General features: G+C 39.5%; 1 protein-coding gene across 4 annotated transcripts in view; it reads left to right on the top strand.

The window, feature by feature from the left end:
- The first annotated feature begins 557 nt into the window (after positions 1-557).
- The window catches only part of LOC118928714 (zinc finger protein 234), a 48,898-nt gene continuing 29,266 nt past the window's right edge, over positions 558-20,189 (top strand). The window contains exons 1-4 of one of the 4 annotated variants that reach the window (XM_036918252.2): positions 561-717; positions 3,731-3,822; positions 6,327-6,453; positions 12,410-18,707. In XM_036918252.2, coding sequence (XP_036774147.2) covers positions 3,808-3,822; positions 6,327-6,453; positions 12,410-14,277 — 2,010 coding nt within the window. In that variant the 5' untranslated portion in view covers positions 561-717; positions 3,731-3,807 and the 3' untranslated portion in view covers positions 14,278-18,707. Of the gene's footprint in view, positions 718-3,730; positions 3,823-6,326; positions 6,454-12,409; positions 18,708-20,189 lie in introns of those variants that run through there. The other 3 variants (XM_057493319.1, XM_036918198.2, XM_036918208.2) reach the window with 3 other exon arrangements.

Below are 20,189 nucleotides of genomic sequence, written 5' to 3'. Positions count from 1 at the left end.
CTTACCACACTCTTTAGCAAACAGACAACAACCCAGCCCACCTGGGGGCAGGGCAGGTGGTCTTCATTGATATGCTCCCAGAGGGAAACTGCTGTCCTGAGAAACAATCAGGGCAGCAGATGTCTTCTGTTACTCATCAAAAATGGGCATTTTATCTCTAAATAAAAGCCTCTACCTTGAGTGTTTCCGAAGTTCATTCTTCCGCTCCGTGAACAAGAACCCCGGTATCACTTCGACTTCAGAAAGTCATGTCCATGGAATATTTTCTTTGAAGGACTCAAGGAAAGGCTACTCACAGGCTTAGTGTAGGAACCGTTATTACCGCCCAGGAAGTCGGGACTGTGGGATTTTTTTCCGCTCTGGCCTTTTGCCAAATATAGTCACGGAGTTTCCGGTCTCCGCAACACTTGTTTCGGGAGGGTGAAACTATGGACGCTCTTCCTGCAGCATTCTGGGAAGTGTAGTCCAGACGCCCTGCGGCCGCGACTGTTCCGCTGAGGAAAGTGGGTTTGGTGCATTCTGGGAAGTGTAGTCCAGGAGCTCCGTGGGCGGGCAGGCACTACCGCCCGGGTAGTGTGCGGTTGCTAAGGTATTTTCCGCGGGAGTGTCGCGTCAGTTCCGCTTCTCGCTGGCCCTTCCGAATTTCCCGGACCTGCAACAACCAGGCGGTGAATTTAGGGGAAAATAAGCCTCAGCGAAGAGCGCAGGTATGAAAAGGCGAGAGCGGCAGTGTGCGTCCCCTCCGTCGAGCTTCAGCCTTTGCGGCGATTCTCGGGTCCCTGTGTGGGGACGAGCTCGGGTCGCGTGTCGCGCGGTTTGAGAGTTCCCTGGGTCTCAACTGGGACAGTCCGCCTCCCTACACCTTCCGCTCTCGCTTCTGCTTCCTAGCCTTGAGGAGTTAATCTCCCTTGTGCTTCCCGTTGCCGTTCTTTGAAAGGAAGATATTAGGACCTTCCTAAAAGAATTGTTTTGGGAGTTAAAAAGTGGTAGAAGTATAAATCTTAAAACAGCTCCTGGCACGTGGTGAATGGTGATGTCTCCTTAGTGTTTTGTATCTCTTCCTTTGGAGCGGTCAGGTCCCCGGTTAGGGTCAGAGATCCAGCTGCAGTGACCCTTGCTCTTCTTCCTGGTCCCTGCCTGACTCTGCTTAATCGTGGACCGCTTCTGATCTCATTTTTAGGAAGGTGGGGGTTGCCTCCAGACTGCAGAGGGGGAGTGAAGGCTTGAATTTTATTGAGGATGGCGACACGATGATGACGATTCACAGCATTCTTTCTTTCTTCAGCCTGACTTCTCCAAAAAGACTGAATAGAGGTGGAATGAGTGACTCCTAAGCTACCTCAACTACTGACATCAGCTCCACATAAGTGGGACTTCGCATTTTTTCTGTTACAGCATGTTCAAATCAATAGGAGAATGTGTAGGACGTGTAATGGGCATGGATATTGATAATCTTTAAATGCTCATTTAAGTGATGAGGTCTTTATGCAGATTAAATACACTATGCCACACCACGGCTTTGCGAATAAATTTTTTGCCCTTAATCTATAAAATGAGATTGAGACCGAGGAAGTGTAAATTATTTGCTCATCCTCACCCACCTGCTAAGAGCCTGAGCTGAGGTTGGAATTTAGGCGCTCTGAGTCCAGAGCTTGAGTTGTAATCTCTTGGATATATTCTCTTAGCTGGAATCAGGCCAGGTTGTTAGGACTTCATTCTGGGTGACCTTAACAGCAAGGCTAGTGGGCTTGCACTTATTTTATAAGTTTTTTATTGTCAACTATTCGTTTCACTTATAATATTTCTTACTCTTACTGAACGACTATCATCGTGCAACATTCAGAAATTCTAAAAATATGGAGAAAACAATTTTTTAAAAATTTCCCAGTAATCCAAGGTGTAAAGACAGCAGCTATTGGACTTCTAATGCATTTCTGTTTAGTGGGTTTTGTGTATATTTGTCTATAAACATTTTATAAAATTCCTACCATATTTGTCTTAATGTTTTTTCCCCTTGTGTTTTTTAACTATGGAAATTTCCAAACCTTGCCAATAAAGAATAAGCTAATGAACTTACATATAATTTCATGATCACCCTTATTTTCATTATTATTGCTATTCCTGTGACTGTTTACTAATTTTTTTAAACTTCCTATTTTTATATAACTTCAAATCTATAGAAAAATGACAAAAATAGCATAAGGAATTCTTATATACTCTTTACCCAAATTCACCAGTTGTTTACATTTGGCTTATCTTCTTTGTGGCTCCATGAGCACATAACACCAAGAATATGCATGGATTTGGTGGCAGCTTATTTCAGGTTTTTGCAGGAAGGAAGCCCACATACCATGGAAACAGGAGATGTCTTGGTAAGAGAGATTTAGGAGAGGCTTATTATAGGATTTTAGCATCACGTGCTTGGTAATAATTAGACATACTAGGTAATAGTATTAGTATTATCTATTAGATATTAGATTATATTAAGTTATTGTTAATAGTAAATAGTGTTATCTATTAGATTAAGCTAGATAATGCACTGTTATGTAATCCTGTATTTATTTGTTCTGTTTTTAATTTAAAGTCCTTATAACTGCTTGCCCACCAGTTCAAAGTTCAATTATATGCATTGCCTTAAATGGTATATTTGTTCATAAACATTTTACAAAGTTTGTATCACACAGTGTACTTTAACATGGAACAGTTCCATAGCCTTTGTCTTTTTTTATTATTGATGTTTTTGAAGAGTATGGAGGCAGGTTCTTTTGGAGAAAGTCCTCCGTTTGGGGTTTATCTGCTAGAGGCGATGTTTCAGTTCAGATTATGCACTGTTGGTGGGGAAATGGTGAGGTGTCCCTCTCACTGCAGCATAACAGCAACAGAAGGAAGTTAGTTTGTGCCTAGGTTGGGGAATTCAACTTGGTTCTCTAGGCTGAGATGCTATCTGTCAGATTTCTCCACTGTAAAGTTACTGTCTTTTTTTTTTTTTTTTTAAATTAGTGAAGTATTTTTTGTGGGAAGATACAGTTACCTAGTATACATTCTACTATGAAGACAAGTTTCCTCTTTTCCCTCACTTATTTATTCATTCATTCAAATAAAAATATTAGTACGACTCAAAACCCATAAGTTAGTTTTGCTAATTTCATATGACGTGTAAATTAGCAAACATTTATTTTGCCTACTTGAGATATATCGTTCATATAGAATTCACCCATTTTGGGTGTGCAATTCAATGATTCTTAGTGACTTTACTAAGTGGTGCAACCACTGCCATCATTCAGCTTAGAACAGTTTCATTCCTCAATTGGATTCCTCACATCCACTTTCAGCTAACCCACGATAGCACTCCCCAGACACCCAGACAATCACCAGTCCACTTCTTGTCCCCGTGCATTTTCCTGTGCTGGCCATTTCATGTAAATGGAATCAAACAATATGTGATTTTTTGCAACTGGCTGCTTCTGCTTTCCATAATGTTTACAACATTCATCCACGTTATAGCATAATCAGTACTTGTCTCTTTTTGTGTCATTCCTTTTAATTGGTGAATAATGTTCACTGTATGGATACACCACAATTTGCTATTTGTTCATGCAAAGGTCATTTCAGTTGTTTGAGGTTATAAATAATGCTGCTATGAACATTCATGCGCTCATTCACAATAATTGTCCGTGTAAGTGAGCAGTATTCCAGGCCCCCCTTCCATCTCTTCTTCCTGCCTTCCTAGGTGCTGCCAGGCACAGTCTGCCTGCCTGGGATCTCTATAGCTCAGGACTCTGCACATCCCTAGAAGTAGAAGGAAAAATGACCACATTCAAGGTGAGTAGAGCTTGCCTTTCTCACTTCAAAATTCCACCTCATTACTCATATTGTCAACAGGCTTTGTAGGACCTATTTTGTTCCAGAGTTTTACTTTGTCCCTTTCAAGTTTACTTTGTGTTCATTTTTAGTTTTTATCTTATTTACTTATTTTATGGAGTGGAAGAATAGAAATGAACAATTTTCCCACATTACTACTTCCCTGCTGACAAATTAGCTGTCTTTATTTTTCTCATACTCTTCCTTATTTATAGTCACAATACACATCTAATTTTAAATTGTGACTCTTTACCTTTAATGTTATATAACATTCATTTTTTGTGTGTGGAATGTAAATCACACCACATTTGCATTGAATTGATGCATCTTTTTAACTGCTTCCCCTTCATAGACGTTTAGGTGGTTTAGGAAACTGTTTTAAGCAACACTGCCAGGTCAGCTGGCTCTCCAGCAGAAAACCTTTCACCCCAAAACCAGTTCTGAAAACAGTCTGCATATTTTTGGTGTTCGATGTACCATGAGCTCAGTATTGAAAGAGTGCTTTTGATATGTGTCAAATTGGCGGCTTTGTAGGTAGAATATCTGCACACAGACACAGCCCAGCAGGCTCTAACTGCTGCTTCACATAAATATTGTTGAAGGTCTTCACACAGGAAAAGCTAGATTCTGCCTTCCACTTGCCTGTCATGATTTGTGTGTATTTTCTTTATTGACCTTTTTCATTCTTTTATGTGTTAACTAGCTGGACCAAACTAATAGGTAACCTTAGTATCAGATGTCCAGTGATAGTAGATTTGCCGCTAACTTGCACTTTGTTTTCTGCATTCACTCCATGGAGCAGTGGGATGCGGAGATTTTGGTCCCATCTTCAACTTAAACACATGAAGTATGAGCTACCTGCTCAGGCTCACTAGGAGACCGAGGGTGGCAGTGTTAGGCCTTCTGCTCAAGTGACAGAGATGATCAAGAAGAAAGAATTCATCTCGGGACCTGTGCCCTGTAGTGTGGGTGTCTGGGTTGCCCTTTTAAGGGCTGGTTTCCACAGGGGGCGCTGCTCCCCTGGCCCCCATTTTGAGGTGCATCTCTGCTCCTCTTGTAGGACCAACGCCTCAGGTGCTCCAAGGTGCTCAGTGCCCCAGGTGCACAAAGACCGCAGTGAGCACAGTCGTTTAAAAATCTTTAAATTCCTCTGGCAAAAGATACTTTACATGTATTGTCAGAAAAAAATAACAGCCTGAGGCAAAACATTTACCGCTCAGATGCAAAAAGAGACAAAATCCATAATAGGAATCTTATGTATATGATAAAGAAAAATATCCATTGAGTATGAATAAGGACATGAACAGACATGTTCAATAAATGTCAGTTATTAATACACATTAATGGATATTGGAAAAGGTAATTAATTTTATTAATTTATAATCAAATAAGTCAGAATACAAAAATTAATTGTTCCTCCCACATGGGAAAATTTATAACCTGCTGTCATATGGCAAATCGGGGCCCTTGTGTTCTCTGAAAAGATTACACAAGTAGGAAAAAGTTTGAGAAGAAAATCTTCCATTATATGATAATTCTAAGCATGCTTATTTTTAACATTTAAATTTTCATTTGCAGTTATTTTTTAAAAGTGAGACAAGGAAGTACATAAAATTGTGCTTTTTGCAGGATGGGTTATAATGAGAAAAATATGTAAAATTTAGTATTCTTCCTTAAGAACAGTAAATATAGATAATCAGTTCCGTGGAATAATATACAGCCACAAAGTGAAATGACGTAGATACTGATAAAGATACTATGAAGAAGTAATAATAGCCGATGTTTACAAGGCACTTTTTTCTGTGCCGCACACTGTTCCAAATGCTGGATAGTCCCTTGTTTGATTCTTGAAAGAACTCTTGTCATGTCAGGACCATTATACAGAGAGGAAACACACGGGTCTGTGAACTTGGCCAAGGTCACACAGCTAGTAAGGGGCAGACCTTTGGGAATCGTCCTGAGGCATGCTGGCTACAGAGCGTGATGCTGAATGATCCAAATAGCTGTCCTGCACAGGTTGCCAACAGCTTGTTAGTTTGGCAGATGCTAAAGAAAAGTGATAGCATCCGGGATTCATGTGTGTGAGAGGAAGTCGGGTGCTGTCAAATACGTCTGGACTAAATTGCTAAATGTTTCTGGAAGCAGCTGGCAATTTCACTAAAACATAAAACACCTGTAACCCAGGATGCATGCTTGTAGTTTTTGGGGTCAGTTATAAGGAGCCTCAATGAAGGCACAAAATAAAGAGCCAAGGACATTGTCATTGTCACACTTCAGTGAAGCTAAGGAAAATCAAGGTATGGCATTGGCGACACAGAAGGGAAGGGCTGAGAAGTCTAAAAATTGACTTAAGTCCCTCAAAATCTGGAATCACTTCCCACACTGTCCTTTCCACCTTTCAGAGCTGTCCCTTTCCAAGTGGCCATTGATTATAAAATTGAGGTTACAAGTGTTTGCTGTTCTAGGAGGACTTGACTTTTGAGGACGTGGCTGTGGTCTTCAGCGAGGAGGAGCTGGGGCTCCTGGACGCCCCCCAGAGGCAGCTGTACCGAGACGTGATGCTGGAGAACTTCCGGAACCTGGTCTCTGTGGGTGAGGACTGGCGCCGTCTCTAACTGAATGTCAGCTCCCTGGACTGGGTTTGTGTCCACGGGTGTTCAAGCCTTTGGGGGTCCTGAAATGGTCACCTGCATTTGTGGACATGACTTTTGGAGCAATGAATTCTCATGAAATAAAATAAGGTAGGAAATATCAACTTGTTAGGAAGAACTGACTACACTGCAGCAAAACCTCTGGCCAGTTGTATGAGTGATATAAGACCCAGTGGGAGAGATTTAATGAAAATAGAAATAGGTTTTTGGGATTCATATTCATGCATTTGTGTGTAGGTCTTGAAATACTGGTATTTCTTCAAATAGGTCATGTTTCTTAAAATGTTTGCAGACCACTAGTTTGATTAATTGATTAGTTAGCAATAGGAATCTGAATTTCCTGTAAATTGTACCTTTGGTGTGTGTTCATTTTAAATATGTGACTTCGCGTGTTCGCGTCATCCCTTCAAACGTGACAGACGCCACTTAGAAAAGGAAGAAAGGCTGTGGACAAGGAAGACAGCAACCCAAAGAGAAGGGAAGTCAGGCAAACACCAAGCAGACGGGAGGCCAAGTAGGTGTTCTCCCATGCGTCCTACTTCTCTGCACACCAGTTGCCATCATCTGCTCCAAATTGCCAAACCCTTTTCTCGAATCATTTCAGCCGCCTTCGTACCGGTTGCCCTGCTTCCGCCTTCCCTGCTGTAGGCTGTTCTCCACGCAGCAGCCAAAGTGACCCCTAGGAAAGGTAGGTCAGATGGCCATTGCTCTGCTCAAAGCGCTTTAGGGCTTTATTTCTCTTAACCTTAAAACCTCTCCAGGTGGCACCTAGAGTGCCCCTGGTCTGCTCCACATGCCCTGCCGCCTCTGCGAGTACATCTCCTCTCCTCCCTCCACCCTCGTCCTCCCTGCGCTTCCTCAGACCTGCCAGGGACTCTTGCTGCTCTAACAAATCACCACGGTTTCACGGCTTTCAGCAGCACACACCGATGACCTTAGAGCCCCACAGGTCAGAAGGGTCTCTTGGTTCTTACTAGGCTAGAATCAAGGTGTCCCCGTGTTGGATTCCCTTTTGGAGGCTCTGGGGAGAGTCGTGTCTTTGCCTTTTCAGCTCCTAGAGGTCACTCAAATTTCTTAGCCACTGGCCACCTCCCTCTGCCTTCTCAGTGTTGCCTCTCTCTGCCCCTCGTCCGTGGCCACATCTCCCTCTTCCACCCTGAAAGACCCTTTTGTTGCGTTGAGCCCACCAGATGAGAGGGGATAGTCTTTCATATTAAGGTGCCCTGGCTGGTAGCCTTAAGTCCATCTGCAACCTTAATTCCCCATGTAGGTTCATTTGCCATGTAGCCCAACATAATATTCTGGGCTCCAAATATTAGGACATGGATTCTTTGGGGGACAGTTATTCTGCCTGCTACAGATACTTCTACCTCAGAGCCCTTAGTTGCTTCCTCTGCCAGACATAACTTCTCACCTAAAAGCCACCCAGTTCGCCCTCTGACTCATTCAGGTCTCTGCTCAGTTTTTAACGCCACGAGAAAGGCCTTCTCTGACTGCCCTATGCACAGTGCCAGTTCCTCCCTCTCTTTGTTCTGCCTTTTATTGTGTCTCCTAGGCTTTTGTTTGCTTGCATATCGCCTCCCTCCTCACTAGAGCATAGTCCCCAGGAGTGAGGATTTTTGTGCCTCCCTCCTGTTTATGACTGTTCTCAGTGCCTAGAATAGCCTGCTTTGTGCCAGGCATCTGTAAATAACTGCTGTCCTAGTGGAGGTGTTAATGGGTGCGGAGCTCAGTCTCCATGGGTTGGGAGATAACTCTAGGTCACATGCGAACCAGAGGGAATGGAAGCCATTGCAGAATATTTTTTCTTCTGGCGAATGCCTATCCAGTTATTTTCATAGGTGCCCTGGGCGTGAATGTGCATTGGTGTGTGTGCACTTGGCCCATTTCCCAGAGAAATTCGTAAGCATTGTGGTTGTGACGATACTGAGTCACGTGCTTTCCCTGTGGCTTTCCTGGAGCCTTCCAGAGGGGAGCATGTTCACTTATGGGAAGAATACTTTAGGAATGAGGATTCTCATGTCTAATTCTCAGACAGCTTCCACACACGAGGAAAAAACATCTATTTCCTACAGTGTCAGACAGTTACCAGGCTGCAAACTGCCTGTCCACTGATTTGCCATCTACAGCCAGTCTTCTCTTTCAAAACTCCTGTCTGTGTCAGTGCCCCCTGGGCTCCCCTTCCCTGTTCTTGACGGGGAAGATTTAAGGTAAGAATGACATGAGACGCATACCTAATTATTGCCTATATGTCTGGTTCAAAAATCTGCTGTGCCTTTGTTTTCTACAAATTTAGCTGTTAAACAAACACAAAAATTCCCTTGATTTTTATAAAGACTTGGTGTTTTGTCACTTAGTGAACATTATAACCTGGGAAGAATCTAAAAAGTTCATGCTCGAAATTGTCACATCCTCAGACTCCCTGACCCTCTCACACATCCATTTTTAAGGTTCAGTTTGTTAACTACAACCATAAACCACCCTACCTACCAAGAAGTACATCGGTACCTAGTAATAGTTTTGCAAGCTTCTACTCTGGAACTCATGTTTCCCATTTGAACAATTTGTTTAATTAAGAACAGAACCAAACTTTTCAAGATTTTTTTTTGAGCATGAGCCATAATAAGAGATGTGTCTTTCATTGTAACCAGAACAAACATTCATGTGTTGGAGATTTATATGTATGACTTCCATAGGCATTTCATGTAATGATCCCTTTCCTGTTGGTGGTGATGTTCTGATCATTTCTATCCTGGTTCTTTTTTCTGATTGCTTATTATAAGCTTCTAAATTTATTTCAAGCTCCTTGGCTAGAATTTTCCATTTGAAAAACTGTTGTAATGGATATTTTATCTACATCCTAAGTTTTTCACACTCTGTTTTTTTAAATTAAGGTATCATTGATATACAGTCTTATGAAGGTTTCACATGAGTGACACTGAGGTTTCAACATTCACCAGTATTATCAAGTCCCCCCCCGCCGCCCCGTTACAGTCACTGTCCATCAGCACAGTAAGATGCTGTAGAGTCATTACTTGTCCTCTCCATCCACACTGTTTTTAAAGAGACAGCACAGAGGCTTCAGAAGGGACCACAGATAGGCCCTCTCACTTTCTTTTCACCCCAAGGCATTCTTGCCGCCTTTGGTTTTCTCATTAACATCATTCTTGGTGTACCCCCATGTCTGGTACAGCTTTTCAGCTTTCCAGCAGAAATGCGGTTTTCTGTCCCTTTCCTATTTCAAATAACTTACCTGGAAAATAGGCTCCCTTCTAGGACTTGGCTTAGACTCTCACCAAAAAAGTCAAACCAGGATTCATTTATTCATTCAACATGCATTTTTTGAGCGCTCTCCTTGGTCCAGGCATGGTTCTGAATGGTGGTTATAAAGTAGGAATGTGTACAAAGTGTTCAGCGTACAAGGTGTAACGTGCCCCCCTCCTTGAAGCTGCGTCGTGTTGGGAAAGACAGGCACTAAACAACAAGTGACTTAGTATGTGCGTGGTAAAATGTGCCGGGTAGAACACAAACAAGGAAGATGGAAGTGGCCAGAGGTGAACTGAGTGGGGGCAAGACTTATTATTTTGCACTGGGGGCTACGAGGCCTCTGTGGGCTGACACTGAGCAGGGACCTAGAAGACAGGAGCCATCCATGTGTTCGGGGATAGTTCCTGGCAGAACTGGACTCCCGTTCTGGGGTTGGCTTTCAGTTTACACTGTGACCTCATCTTTTCCTTCTCCCAGGCTCTGCCTTCATTGTAAAAGATTACCTTCCTCTTTGTCACTTTTTCTCTAGAGATCTGAATCACTGTCGGGTTTGAGAATAATATGTATTATCTACTCAGTTTCATTTTTGTCTTCATGCAGGAAACTTGCTAGTAGGAGCTAAAGTTCCATTCTCTGCTTTATGCTGTGTTTTAGTCAACATGTGATCAAGTATTTGCTCCCAAGCTGCAAATCATTCTAGTCATTCCAGGCACTTTGACATTGAAATAACTTTCTAATAAAATGACCCAAGGCAGAAATACAGAGATGTTTATCACACCATGTTTACTGGATAAAAAGAGGAGGCAGCTTGTAATTGACTCCTACAGGGAGGAGAGTGGATTTCTCCTTTGTAAAAATTTCTTCAGAAGAACTTTCTTTTTCTTAAAAACCAACTTTATTTTTTAGAGCAGTTTTAGGTTCATAGCAGAACTGAGAGGAATGTACAGAGATTTCCCATATTTCCCTGCCCCCACACAGCCCCTTATAGCATTGACATCCTCCACCAGATAAAACTGATGAACTTAAATAGACACATCATTACCACCCAGAGTCTATACTTTACATTAGGGCTCACTCTTGATGTTGTACATTTTATGGACTTGGACAAATGTATAATGCTTTCTAGGCACTGTTACAGTATCAAAGTATTTTCACTGCCCTAAAAATCCTCTGTGCTCTGACTCTTCATTCCTCCCGACCAACCCCTGGCAACCACTGATTTTTTTATTGTCTCCATACTTTTGCTTTTTCTGGAATGTTACATAGTTGAAATCACATGGTATGTAGACTTTTCAAATTGGCTTCTTTCACCCAGTAATATATCTTTAAATTTCCTTCACATCTTTTCACAGCTTGACAGCACATACCATTTTAGAACTGAATAATATTCTTTTGTGTGGATGTACTGCAGTTGATTTATCTGTTTATCTACTGAAGGGCACCTTGATGTCTTCCAAGTTTTGTCATTATGAATAAAGCTGCTCTACTCATCCATATACAGATTTTTGTGTGTACTTAAGTTTTCAACTCCTTCTGGTAACTACCAAAGAACATCACAGGTGGATGGGATGATAAAAGTGTGTATAGTTTTGTAAGAAACCACCAAATTGTCTTCCAAGGTGGCTGGACCATTTTGCGTTCCCATCAGCAATGAATGAGAGTTCCTGTAGTTCCACATCCTGGCCAGCACTTGGTGTTGTCAGTGTTCTGGATTTTTGCCATTCTGTATGGGTATCTCATTGTTCAAATTTGTATTTCCCTGATGACATAAGATGTTGAGCATCTTTTCACATGCTTATTTGCCATCTGTACATTGTCTTTGGTGAGGTGTATGTTAAGGTCTTTTGCCCATTTTTAAATCAGATTCTTTGTCATTTTAAGAGAGGTACTTTTTAAACTAATTGAGAAGTTTATTGAAAAAAGAATCTCCAGATGTTTAGATATCTGTATAAATACAGAAAATTTGAAATATCAACGGTAAATCTCTTAGAAAACACATTTCAAAAATTCAATTATTAGAAGTGGTCAAAAGTCTGTTAATAGTTGCTAACTCATTTAATGTCTGTCAACACAGAAAAATAAGATCAGGTGTACATGTGCAGAATTTCAAGAAGTACTTTGAATATATAAATTCAAATACTTAAAGGTATTTGATATTAGGATATATAACATGAGCCCAAAATTCAAAATGTTTGGTTATTATTGCTCTTCTCGTTCTAGCTGATTCATATTTTATTATCTATATACTTTTCCTATCTACAGAGTTAATTAACTGCATAATTTGCTGTCAATGATTCTACCCTGACTTTGAAATTAAATAGAAATGGTCATAGGTTAACAGTTTGAATATTACCAATTTTCTAAATTAAGTCTTTGACATCTCCCTTGTACCTCACCAAGGAGATTTGGTGTGTACTAATGTATTTCTGTGCTTAGTGGATAGGAGCCAGCTGGACCACCTCTTGGTTCCCATAGGCCTGCGAATCAGAGAACATGATACACAATGGGAAAGACAAACTGAATATTCTCTAGATTCATTGAAGTCTCATGTTCTCTCCTAAATGTAAAATCCTGAAAACACCAAACAAAGCCTTCATGTGTCCAAATCTCCGAATTTTCTGTCCTTACAGGAAGAAAGAGCCAAAATGAGATGGAGATTGCTTCAGCATCAGGACCACATGAAGAGCTTTCCTGCTGGCAGATCTGGCAACAGATTACAAGTGACTTAACCAAGTGTCAAGATGCCATTAAAAGTTATTGTCAGTTCCCTAAACAAACTGATTTACCCAGACAGATGGGGGCAGGATTGTCTATAATTCACACAGACCAGAAACCTTATCAGTGTAACGAATGTAAAAAATCTTTCAATGATGTCTCCAACTTTGATCTTCATCAACAAAAACACTCAGGAGAGAAGTCTCATACGTGTGGTGATTGTGGAAAAAGCTTCTGTTACAGCTCAGCACTTCGTATTCATCAGAGAGTTCACTTGGGAGAAAAACGGTACAAGTGTGAGGAGTGTGGTAAGGAATTCAGTCAGAGCTCACATCTGCAGACTCATCAGAAAGTCCACACTGTAGAGAAACCATTCAAATGTGAGCAGTGTGGGAAAGGCTTCAGTCGTAGGTCAACACTAATTGTTCATGGTAAATTACACATGGGAGAGAAACCTTATAATTGTAATGAATGTGGAAGAGGCTTCATTCATGCTTCACATCTTCAGGAACATCGGCGAATCCACACTGGGGAGAAACCTTTCAAATGTGATATATGTGGTAAGAACTTCCGTCGCAGATCAGCACTTAATAGTCACTGTATGGTCCACACGGGAGAGAGACCATACAAATGCGAGGAATGTGGGAAGTGCTTCTCTTGCAGCTCAAATCTTCATATCCATCAGAGGGTCCACACAGGAGAGAAACCTTATAAATGTGAGGAGTGTGGTAAGTGCTTCATTCAGCCTTCACAATTTCAGGCCCATTGGAGAATCCACACTGGTGAGAAACCATATGTATGTAAAGTGTGTGGTAAGGGGTTCATCTACAGTTCAAGTTTTCAAGCCCATCAGGGAGTCCACACAGGAGAAAAACCATACAAATGTAGTGAGTGTGGGAAGAGCTTCCGGATGAAAATCCATTATCAGGTTCATCTGGTAGTCCACACAGGAGAGAAACCCTATAAATGTGAGGTGTGTGGAAAGGGCTTCCGTCAGAGTTCCTATCTTAAAATCCATCAGAAGGCCCACAGCATAGAGAAACCTTACAAGTGTGAGGAATGTGGGCAGGGCTTCAACCAGAGTTCACGACTTCAGGTTCACCAGCTGATCCATACTGGTGAGAAACCATACAAATGTGAAGAATGTAGGAAAGGATTCAGTCGTAGAGCAGATCTTAAAATTCATTGCAGAATCCACACAGGAGAGAAACCATATAATTGTGAGGAGTGTGGGAAAGTCTTCAGTCAGGCCTCACATCTTTTGACCCATCAGCGAGTCCACAGTGGAGAAAAACCATTCAAATGTGAAGAGTGTGGGAAGAGTTTCGGTCGGAGTTCACACCTTCAAGCCCATCAAAAAGTCCACACTGGAGAAAAGCCATATAAATGTGAGGAGTGCGGGAAGGGGTTCAAGTGGAGCTTGAATCTTGACATGCATCAGAGGGTCCACACAGGAGAGAAACCATACAAGTGTGGGGAGTGTGGGAAGCACTTCAGTCAGGCCTCAAGTCTTCAACTGCATCAGAGTGTCCACACTGGGGAGAAGCCGTACAGATGTGATGTGTGTGGTAAGGTCTTCAGTCGGTCTTCACAGCTTCAGTATCATAGGCGAGTTCACACAGGGGAGAAACCTTACAAGTGTGAGATATGTGGTAAGAGCTTCAGTTGGCGATCAAATCTTGTAAGTCATCACAGGGTCCATGCTGATGATACAGTTTATAAAGGCAGAAAGAGTGGTAAAAATATCAGAGACTCCACATGGGAAAGAAGTTCTACAAAATGATGTTTTAAAAAAAAAAGCTCACATGTGACCTGAATTCTTATCAGCTCTCAGAGGAGAGAAAATAATTGTTTTAATTTATTTGGTGTTTTAAGTAGTTGCTGAATATATCTGTTTTTACCAGACCATGCAGCAGAAAACCTTTGTAAGTGGTGCAGTAAAGGATTCATTCCAGAACTTTGATATTTATCAGATGTCACTTAGAGGATAGTATTTAGAAAGAAAAGAGTTTGGTCCAGCCTTTAACGAAGATGAAATGATGGGCATGCAGAACTGATACCTACCAGAATGTAAGATCCACGAGGGCAGGGACTTTGCTGCTGAGCCTACACAGCCTTAACACTGACTAGCACGTGTAGGTGTGCTCAGTGCTTGTATGTCAAAGAAACCAAAGGAGAAAATGTACCATATGTGAAAGTCATATCCTGAGGGGAAAACCTGCGAAGTGAAATTAATTCAGGGAAGTGAACCTGTGGAAATGCAGAAAACCACTAGACAGTATGGTCTGCAACATGAATGTGGTATTTCCCTTCTGCACTTTGCTTCTGGTCCCCCCACAACCTCTGTTCTCAAGTTGGATTCTTACTTGGGGCCCTGTCTAGTTTTCCAAGTATTGGGTACAGTATAAATTGGACTGTTCTGTGATTTTCCTGAAAGTACAGGCTGCCCAAGTTTTTAAAACTTTATAAGAAGTTACTGCATATTGCACTTTTTTTTTTCAGTGTTGAATCGGGTTTACCATAACACGTTGAAAATGTTGTAGGCGGTTACCAATGATAATGTTCTTAATTGACCTTGAATTAATTTTTTAATTCTCTGCATTTACATCCGGACTTTGAAATGTTTGCTTTCTAATTTCTGAGCATTTCTTTCATTAAAACTTCTCAGGTAGGGGTTATACCATATTCTTTCCCCACACCCATGAAATGAGTACTAGAAAGTCTTAAGGGAATTTGATAATCTTATCCAATATATTACTGAAGTAAGAATGGCATTTATATGCTCTTCCCTGTTGGTAGCAATAAAGCATAGTTTTGGGAAAGGACTATATATCAGAATATAGATTATGTATGTCTTTCATCTGGAAATTATATAATTGGATGTTATGATGATGAGATTAAAATACCAAAAAGATGAGAACCACATTGATGATGTCACTGAATTTTTTTAATGGACGTAAGTGTATATATGTAGAAATTTGAGTTTTGGTATATTCCTATGTTAACATGAAGACATTAAAATTATGACCGATATCTTTAATAACAGGAGAAATATGTATTATGGGCTTTGAGATAATAGTTTATGGATTTTATAGTATCAAATCTGTGTGTATACATATATGTGCGTATGTATGTGTACATGCATGAGATGCATAAAGGAATAGTCTGTGGTATTTCTCCTTTTATAATTTGCTGTTTTATTTTTTTATTGAACATTGAATATTACTAAAGCAATAAACTATTACAATAGAAATTGAAAAAGTACTAAATAATCATCCCTTTCAGTTAAGACCCCATGATATGAGTTTTCTATATTGTCATAAGACATATCAAGATTAAGGAATGGACTCCGGAAGCCATTTTCAAAAATAAAAAATTCTCTGGTTGTGTTGCATTCAAAGATAAACTGAGTTTTCAACAATTTTATCTTTGTAATTTGTGCATGTATGCTTTAAGTATAAACCCATAACAGAAAGAGGGCAAATCCTAGAGCTAAAAAATCGTGTACATACCTTGTGCAGGTATTAAAAAAAAAGACTCCATGTTGAAAAGGTATGCATGAGGGAGGAACACAGCAGAATAGTGGAGGATCCTCTAGAAGTAGAACCAGTAAAGATAAGTTTTGTTGCCATTCCGTACTCAGACATGATGATATTTTCAGTGTAGTTGGTTAAAGGGATCTACTGACCAAATCACGTGTAATTGAGGGGACAGGTTTCCACAGTTGGTTTTCTGTATCATGCCTTCACAGGATGTGAGGTACTCACTAAGGTCCATGCTGTCTCACTCTGTGTGGTGTATTGCACGTCCCTAAGACTACTTCCATGTTCTGTCATTCAGTAGGAGTACTCAAAAGACGCTAGTCATATTCGAGGTGATGATTTGATAGAAGGGATACAAAGTAAAATGAGCAAAGGGAAAAGGTACATGGGATGGTGTCTGGAGGAAGTCATGTGTCAGCTTCCCAGAAGCCTCTCCCTGTGGATCACACATGATGTCTAAGATCCTTCAGCATTGAATTGTAACAACACATGCGAAATGTCTACCAGAGAGGCTTGACACCCTAGGTATTTATTTGGGACTGGTCACCTAGGCACTCTGCATAACATGTACCAAAATTAGACACTCTCAGAAGGAAAATAGGTACTCAGCATAAACCACATTGTACAAATAGCTTTGGCACTGTGATCTACTCTTACCAGGGAATGGTCGAAGCCCTCCTGCAACCCGAATATCCAGACACCAGTCATGAGTCAGCCTTGCAAGCAGGCCTTCCTAAAGATAGCAGTCTCAAGTCTATGTTAAACTCTTCTCTGCACACGTGACACCAGAAATCCAGTGCCTTCATTTTGTTTTGTTTTTACTGTCATAAGATGTAATGGGTCATCTTTCCTTGAGGTAAATTTGTAACAGAAAACGAGATGAAACCAAAATGGTTTATTGTCCTCATAACTGCATAACTGGCTTATATCTACCCTCCTGGGTGACCATGAGGTCCATGCTGGTCACAAGATAGCAACAGTACGTGAGCTATGCAGTAGCTTTTGTTTGTTCTTTGTTCACAGTCAAGAGAAAAGGAGCTGTCTTGTCTGTAGTGTTGTGAAGACTATGTCTCAAAGTGCATGGAGTGTCAACTTCTTGGAGGACCAGGACAAATTCAACACCTGACAAACACCCCTGTTGGCCCATTCTAATAACCTTTCTTTCCCTATAGTAGCCACTAAGTTACAACAGCACAGATTCACTTAGCCCGCTTTGTACTTTGTATTAATGGAGTCATACAATATGTACAAGTTGTCTAGTTTCATTCAGTCAACATTATGTCCATGACATTCATCCATATTGTTTGGAATGGATGACTTTGATTCACTTTTATTGGTGGATATTATTACAATGTGTAAGCATTAATAATTTATTCATCCTATTGTTGAGTATTAGGTGATCTCCAGTTCTTGACAATCATAAACAGTGCCAATATAAGCACTCTAGAGTAGGTCTTATGCTTAATGTATGACACATTTATTTGAGGAACATTTCTATGGGTGGAATGAACGGGTTATAGGTTGTATGTTCTACTTTAGTAGATACTTCCAAAGAGGATTCCAAAGTAGTTATGCCAATTTACACTCCCTCTAGTGACATGCATTTATTGGCATCTGTGCCAACATTTTTTTCAATCTTTTAAATTTTAGCCTTTTTGATCAGAGTGTACTGGTATCTCATAACAACTTAATTTGAATTTCCTTTCTGATTAATGGAGTTTCATGATTATTGGCTACTCTGACATCCTCTTTTCTGGATTGTTAAGTCTTTTGTCCATGTTTGTTTTGGGGTACCGGTCTTTTCCTTACTGATTGGGAGGTTTGCATTTTGCATAGGAGTCTTTTGTCCCATAAGTGTTTTAAAAATATCTTTTTTCCTTTTCATTCTATTAGTGGTGTGTTTTGATTAACAGTGTTTCTTAACTTTAAAATAGTCCAGGTCTTTTTTTTTCATTTTTTTCTTAGAAACTTTGAGATTCTTCTTTTTTTTCTCTTGGTCTTAAGATATTCTTCCTACTCCAGGTAAAAAGCTGTTCTCTTTTGTTTCTGTCCTAAAGCATCATTGTTTACTTTTCAAATAGGTCTGCAGAACTTCTGGAATTTGTATCTTCGTATCCTATGAGATAGTGATAAATTCCCCCCCATATAGACAGCCAACTGACTGAGAACCACATTTAGAAGACCTCTTTACCCTCTCTGCTACAGTGTTTTCTTTTGTACAAATTATATCTATTTCAATATGGATCTTGATGTCTCCACTTATTTGTCTACAGCAAACACCAGGCTATCTTATATTGTAGATTTATAATAATATTTAATATATACTATTGTAAGTCTTCCTTTTCTTTCTTACTTCAGATTATCCCAACTTTTTTTTAGCTCTTTGCTTTTCCACATAATATTTATCATCAACTCATTGATTTCCAGGAAAAAATATGATATTTTTATTGGGGTTAGATTGATACCATAGATCACTTTGGGGAACACTGACATCTTGGTAATATTGAACCTTCAAGCCAAGAATATCACTCTTTTTAATTTCTTTTGAAGAAAAATAAAAGTCGAGTCCCATGTAATAAGGTGTACATAAATAGACTCCGGAATATTTAAAGGGCCTAAATGAAAGACAACATCCTATAAGAGGACCCATAAAAGACAAGTCTAGAAAACTAATTTTAAAAAGGAAGAAATAAATTTTTTACCTTGGTTTCAAAGCCACAGAAATTTCAAAATTCATAGTTTTGTATATTATAGCTGAAGATTTCTATTCAACAAAGGGCACAATAGACAAAATTTTAAAACATGGTTAATCTCTAAAGCCAACAATGACAATAATCAGAATATTATAATGCAAACAAGAAAGAAAAGGATAGTATCCACAAAGAAAATGTAGTAAAGGGGATAAGCAGACATTTATAAATAAGGCAATGAAGCATTTGAAAAAAGCGGTCAAGCTTATTAGGCATCAGAAAATTTTAATAACAATGAGATACTACTATACATTTAATATACTAGCAAATTGAGGGTGATGAGTCAGTCATCCAAATGAAAGAAGTAGTTACGCAAAAAATCTCATACAATTCTTGGTAATATGGACTGGTGTAATTCTGGAGATCAATTTGGCTAATATAAATTTCAGTATAAACATGCTATGAAATAATTTCATTTCTTGAGTATGTATTCAAAAGATTTGCACATAGTTCTATAAGCCATCATGTATGAAATTGTTCATTTAATTGTTATTGGCAATGGGTATAGGAAGAATAGATGGGTAAAATGCTGTGGGTGCAGAAATGGAGTTCTATAGATGGGTGGATAAATCTTAAAAACATACTCCCAGATGGAGAAAATAAACACCAGAGTTAATTTTATGACACAAGATTATTTATATCAATATAAATTATTTGTACATAAACTGAACATATTTTGCACAAGAACACACCTAAAAGGAAACACATCAAATTAGAATGATTGCTGATGGGGCAGAGAAGGAAGTAGAGGATGTCATGGAGAAAAAGTGAGTAAATAAAATGTTAAATTATGTTTTATTTATTGTGGGAAGAATTCTATGTCTGCTGTGTGTGACATGTTGCCTTAAGATAGTTCTTGGAGGATTTTTTCCTGAAAGAATTCAGAACATAAAAATATAAAAAAGGACAATAAAATCCTGTAATTACTGTTCCATTGGATATAGTTTTTGATGTTGTAGGAGCAATCAGCCAAATCTGAACCATCACAAGTGTAAGAAAAGCAACAAGGTTTCCTCTTTCACATACAAAAAAAAAAAAAGTGACAGAGCATGCACTATTAATAGAACTAAATTTAATAATGATAACCAGTAAAAACTATGGCTCTTTTTGGTATGTGAATTTGAAAAAAATGCTCTAAATAAACAAGTGAGGCATTTTTATGAGAGCTTAGGTATTATTAAACATTTTTACTTTTCTAAAATGGGTAATTGCATGTTACATTTAGGCTTTAAAATTTTTCTTATCAGTAAGAGATAGTAAGGCATTTACATGTGAAAGTACATATCTAGAATTTGCTTTAAAATATTGAAGGCAAAAATAAAAATTGAGAATGTATCAGAGGAAATAAGTTGTCCTAGTCAATGCAGAAATGAAGAAAAATAGAAGATATATATATTGGAAAT

Source organism: Manis pentadactyla, chromosome 15 (assembly GCF_030020395.1).
Source record: "Manis pentadactyla isolate mManPen7 chromosome 15, mManPen7.hap1, whole genome shotgun sequence".
Taxonomy (NCBI): Eukaryota; Metazoa; Chordata; class Mammalia; order Pholidota; family Manidae; genus Manis; species Manis pentadactyla.
The sequence above is the reverse complement of the archived record's forward strand: the minus strand, read 5'-3'. Positions and strand labels throughout refer to the sequence as shown.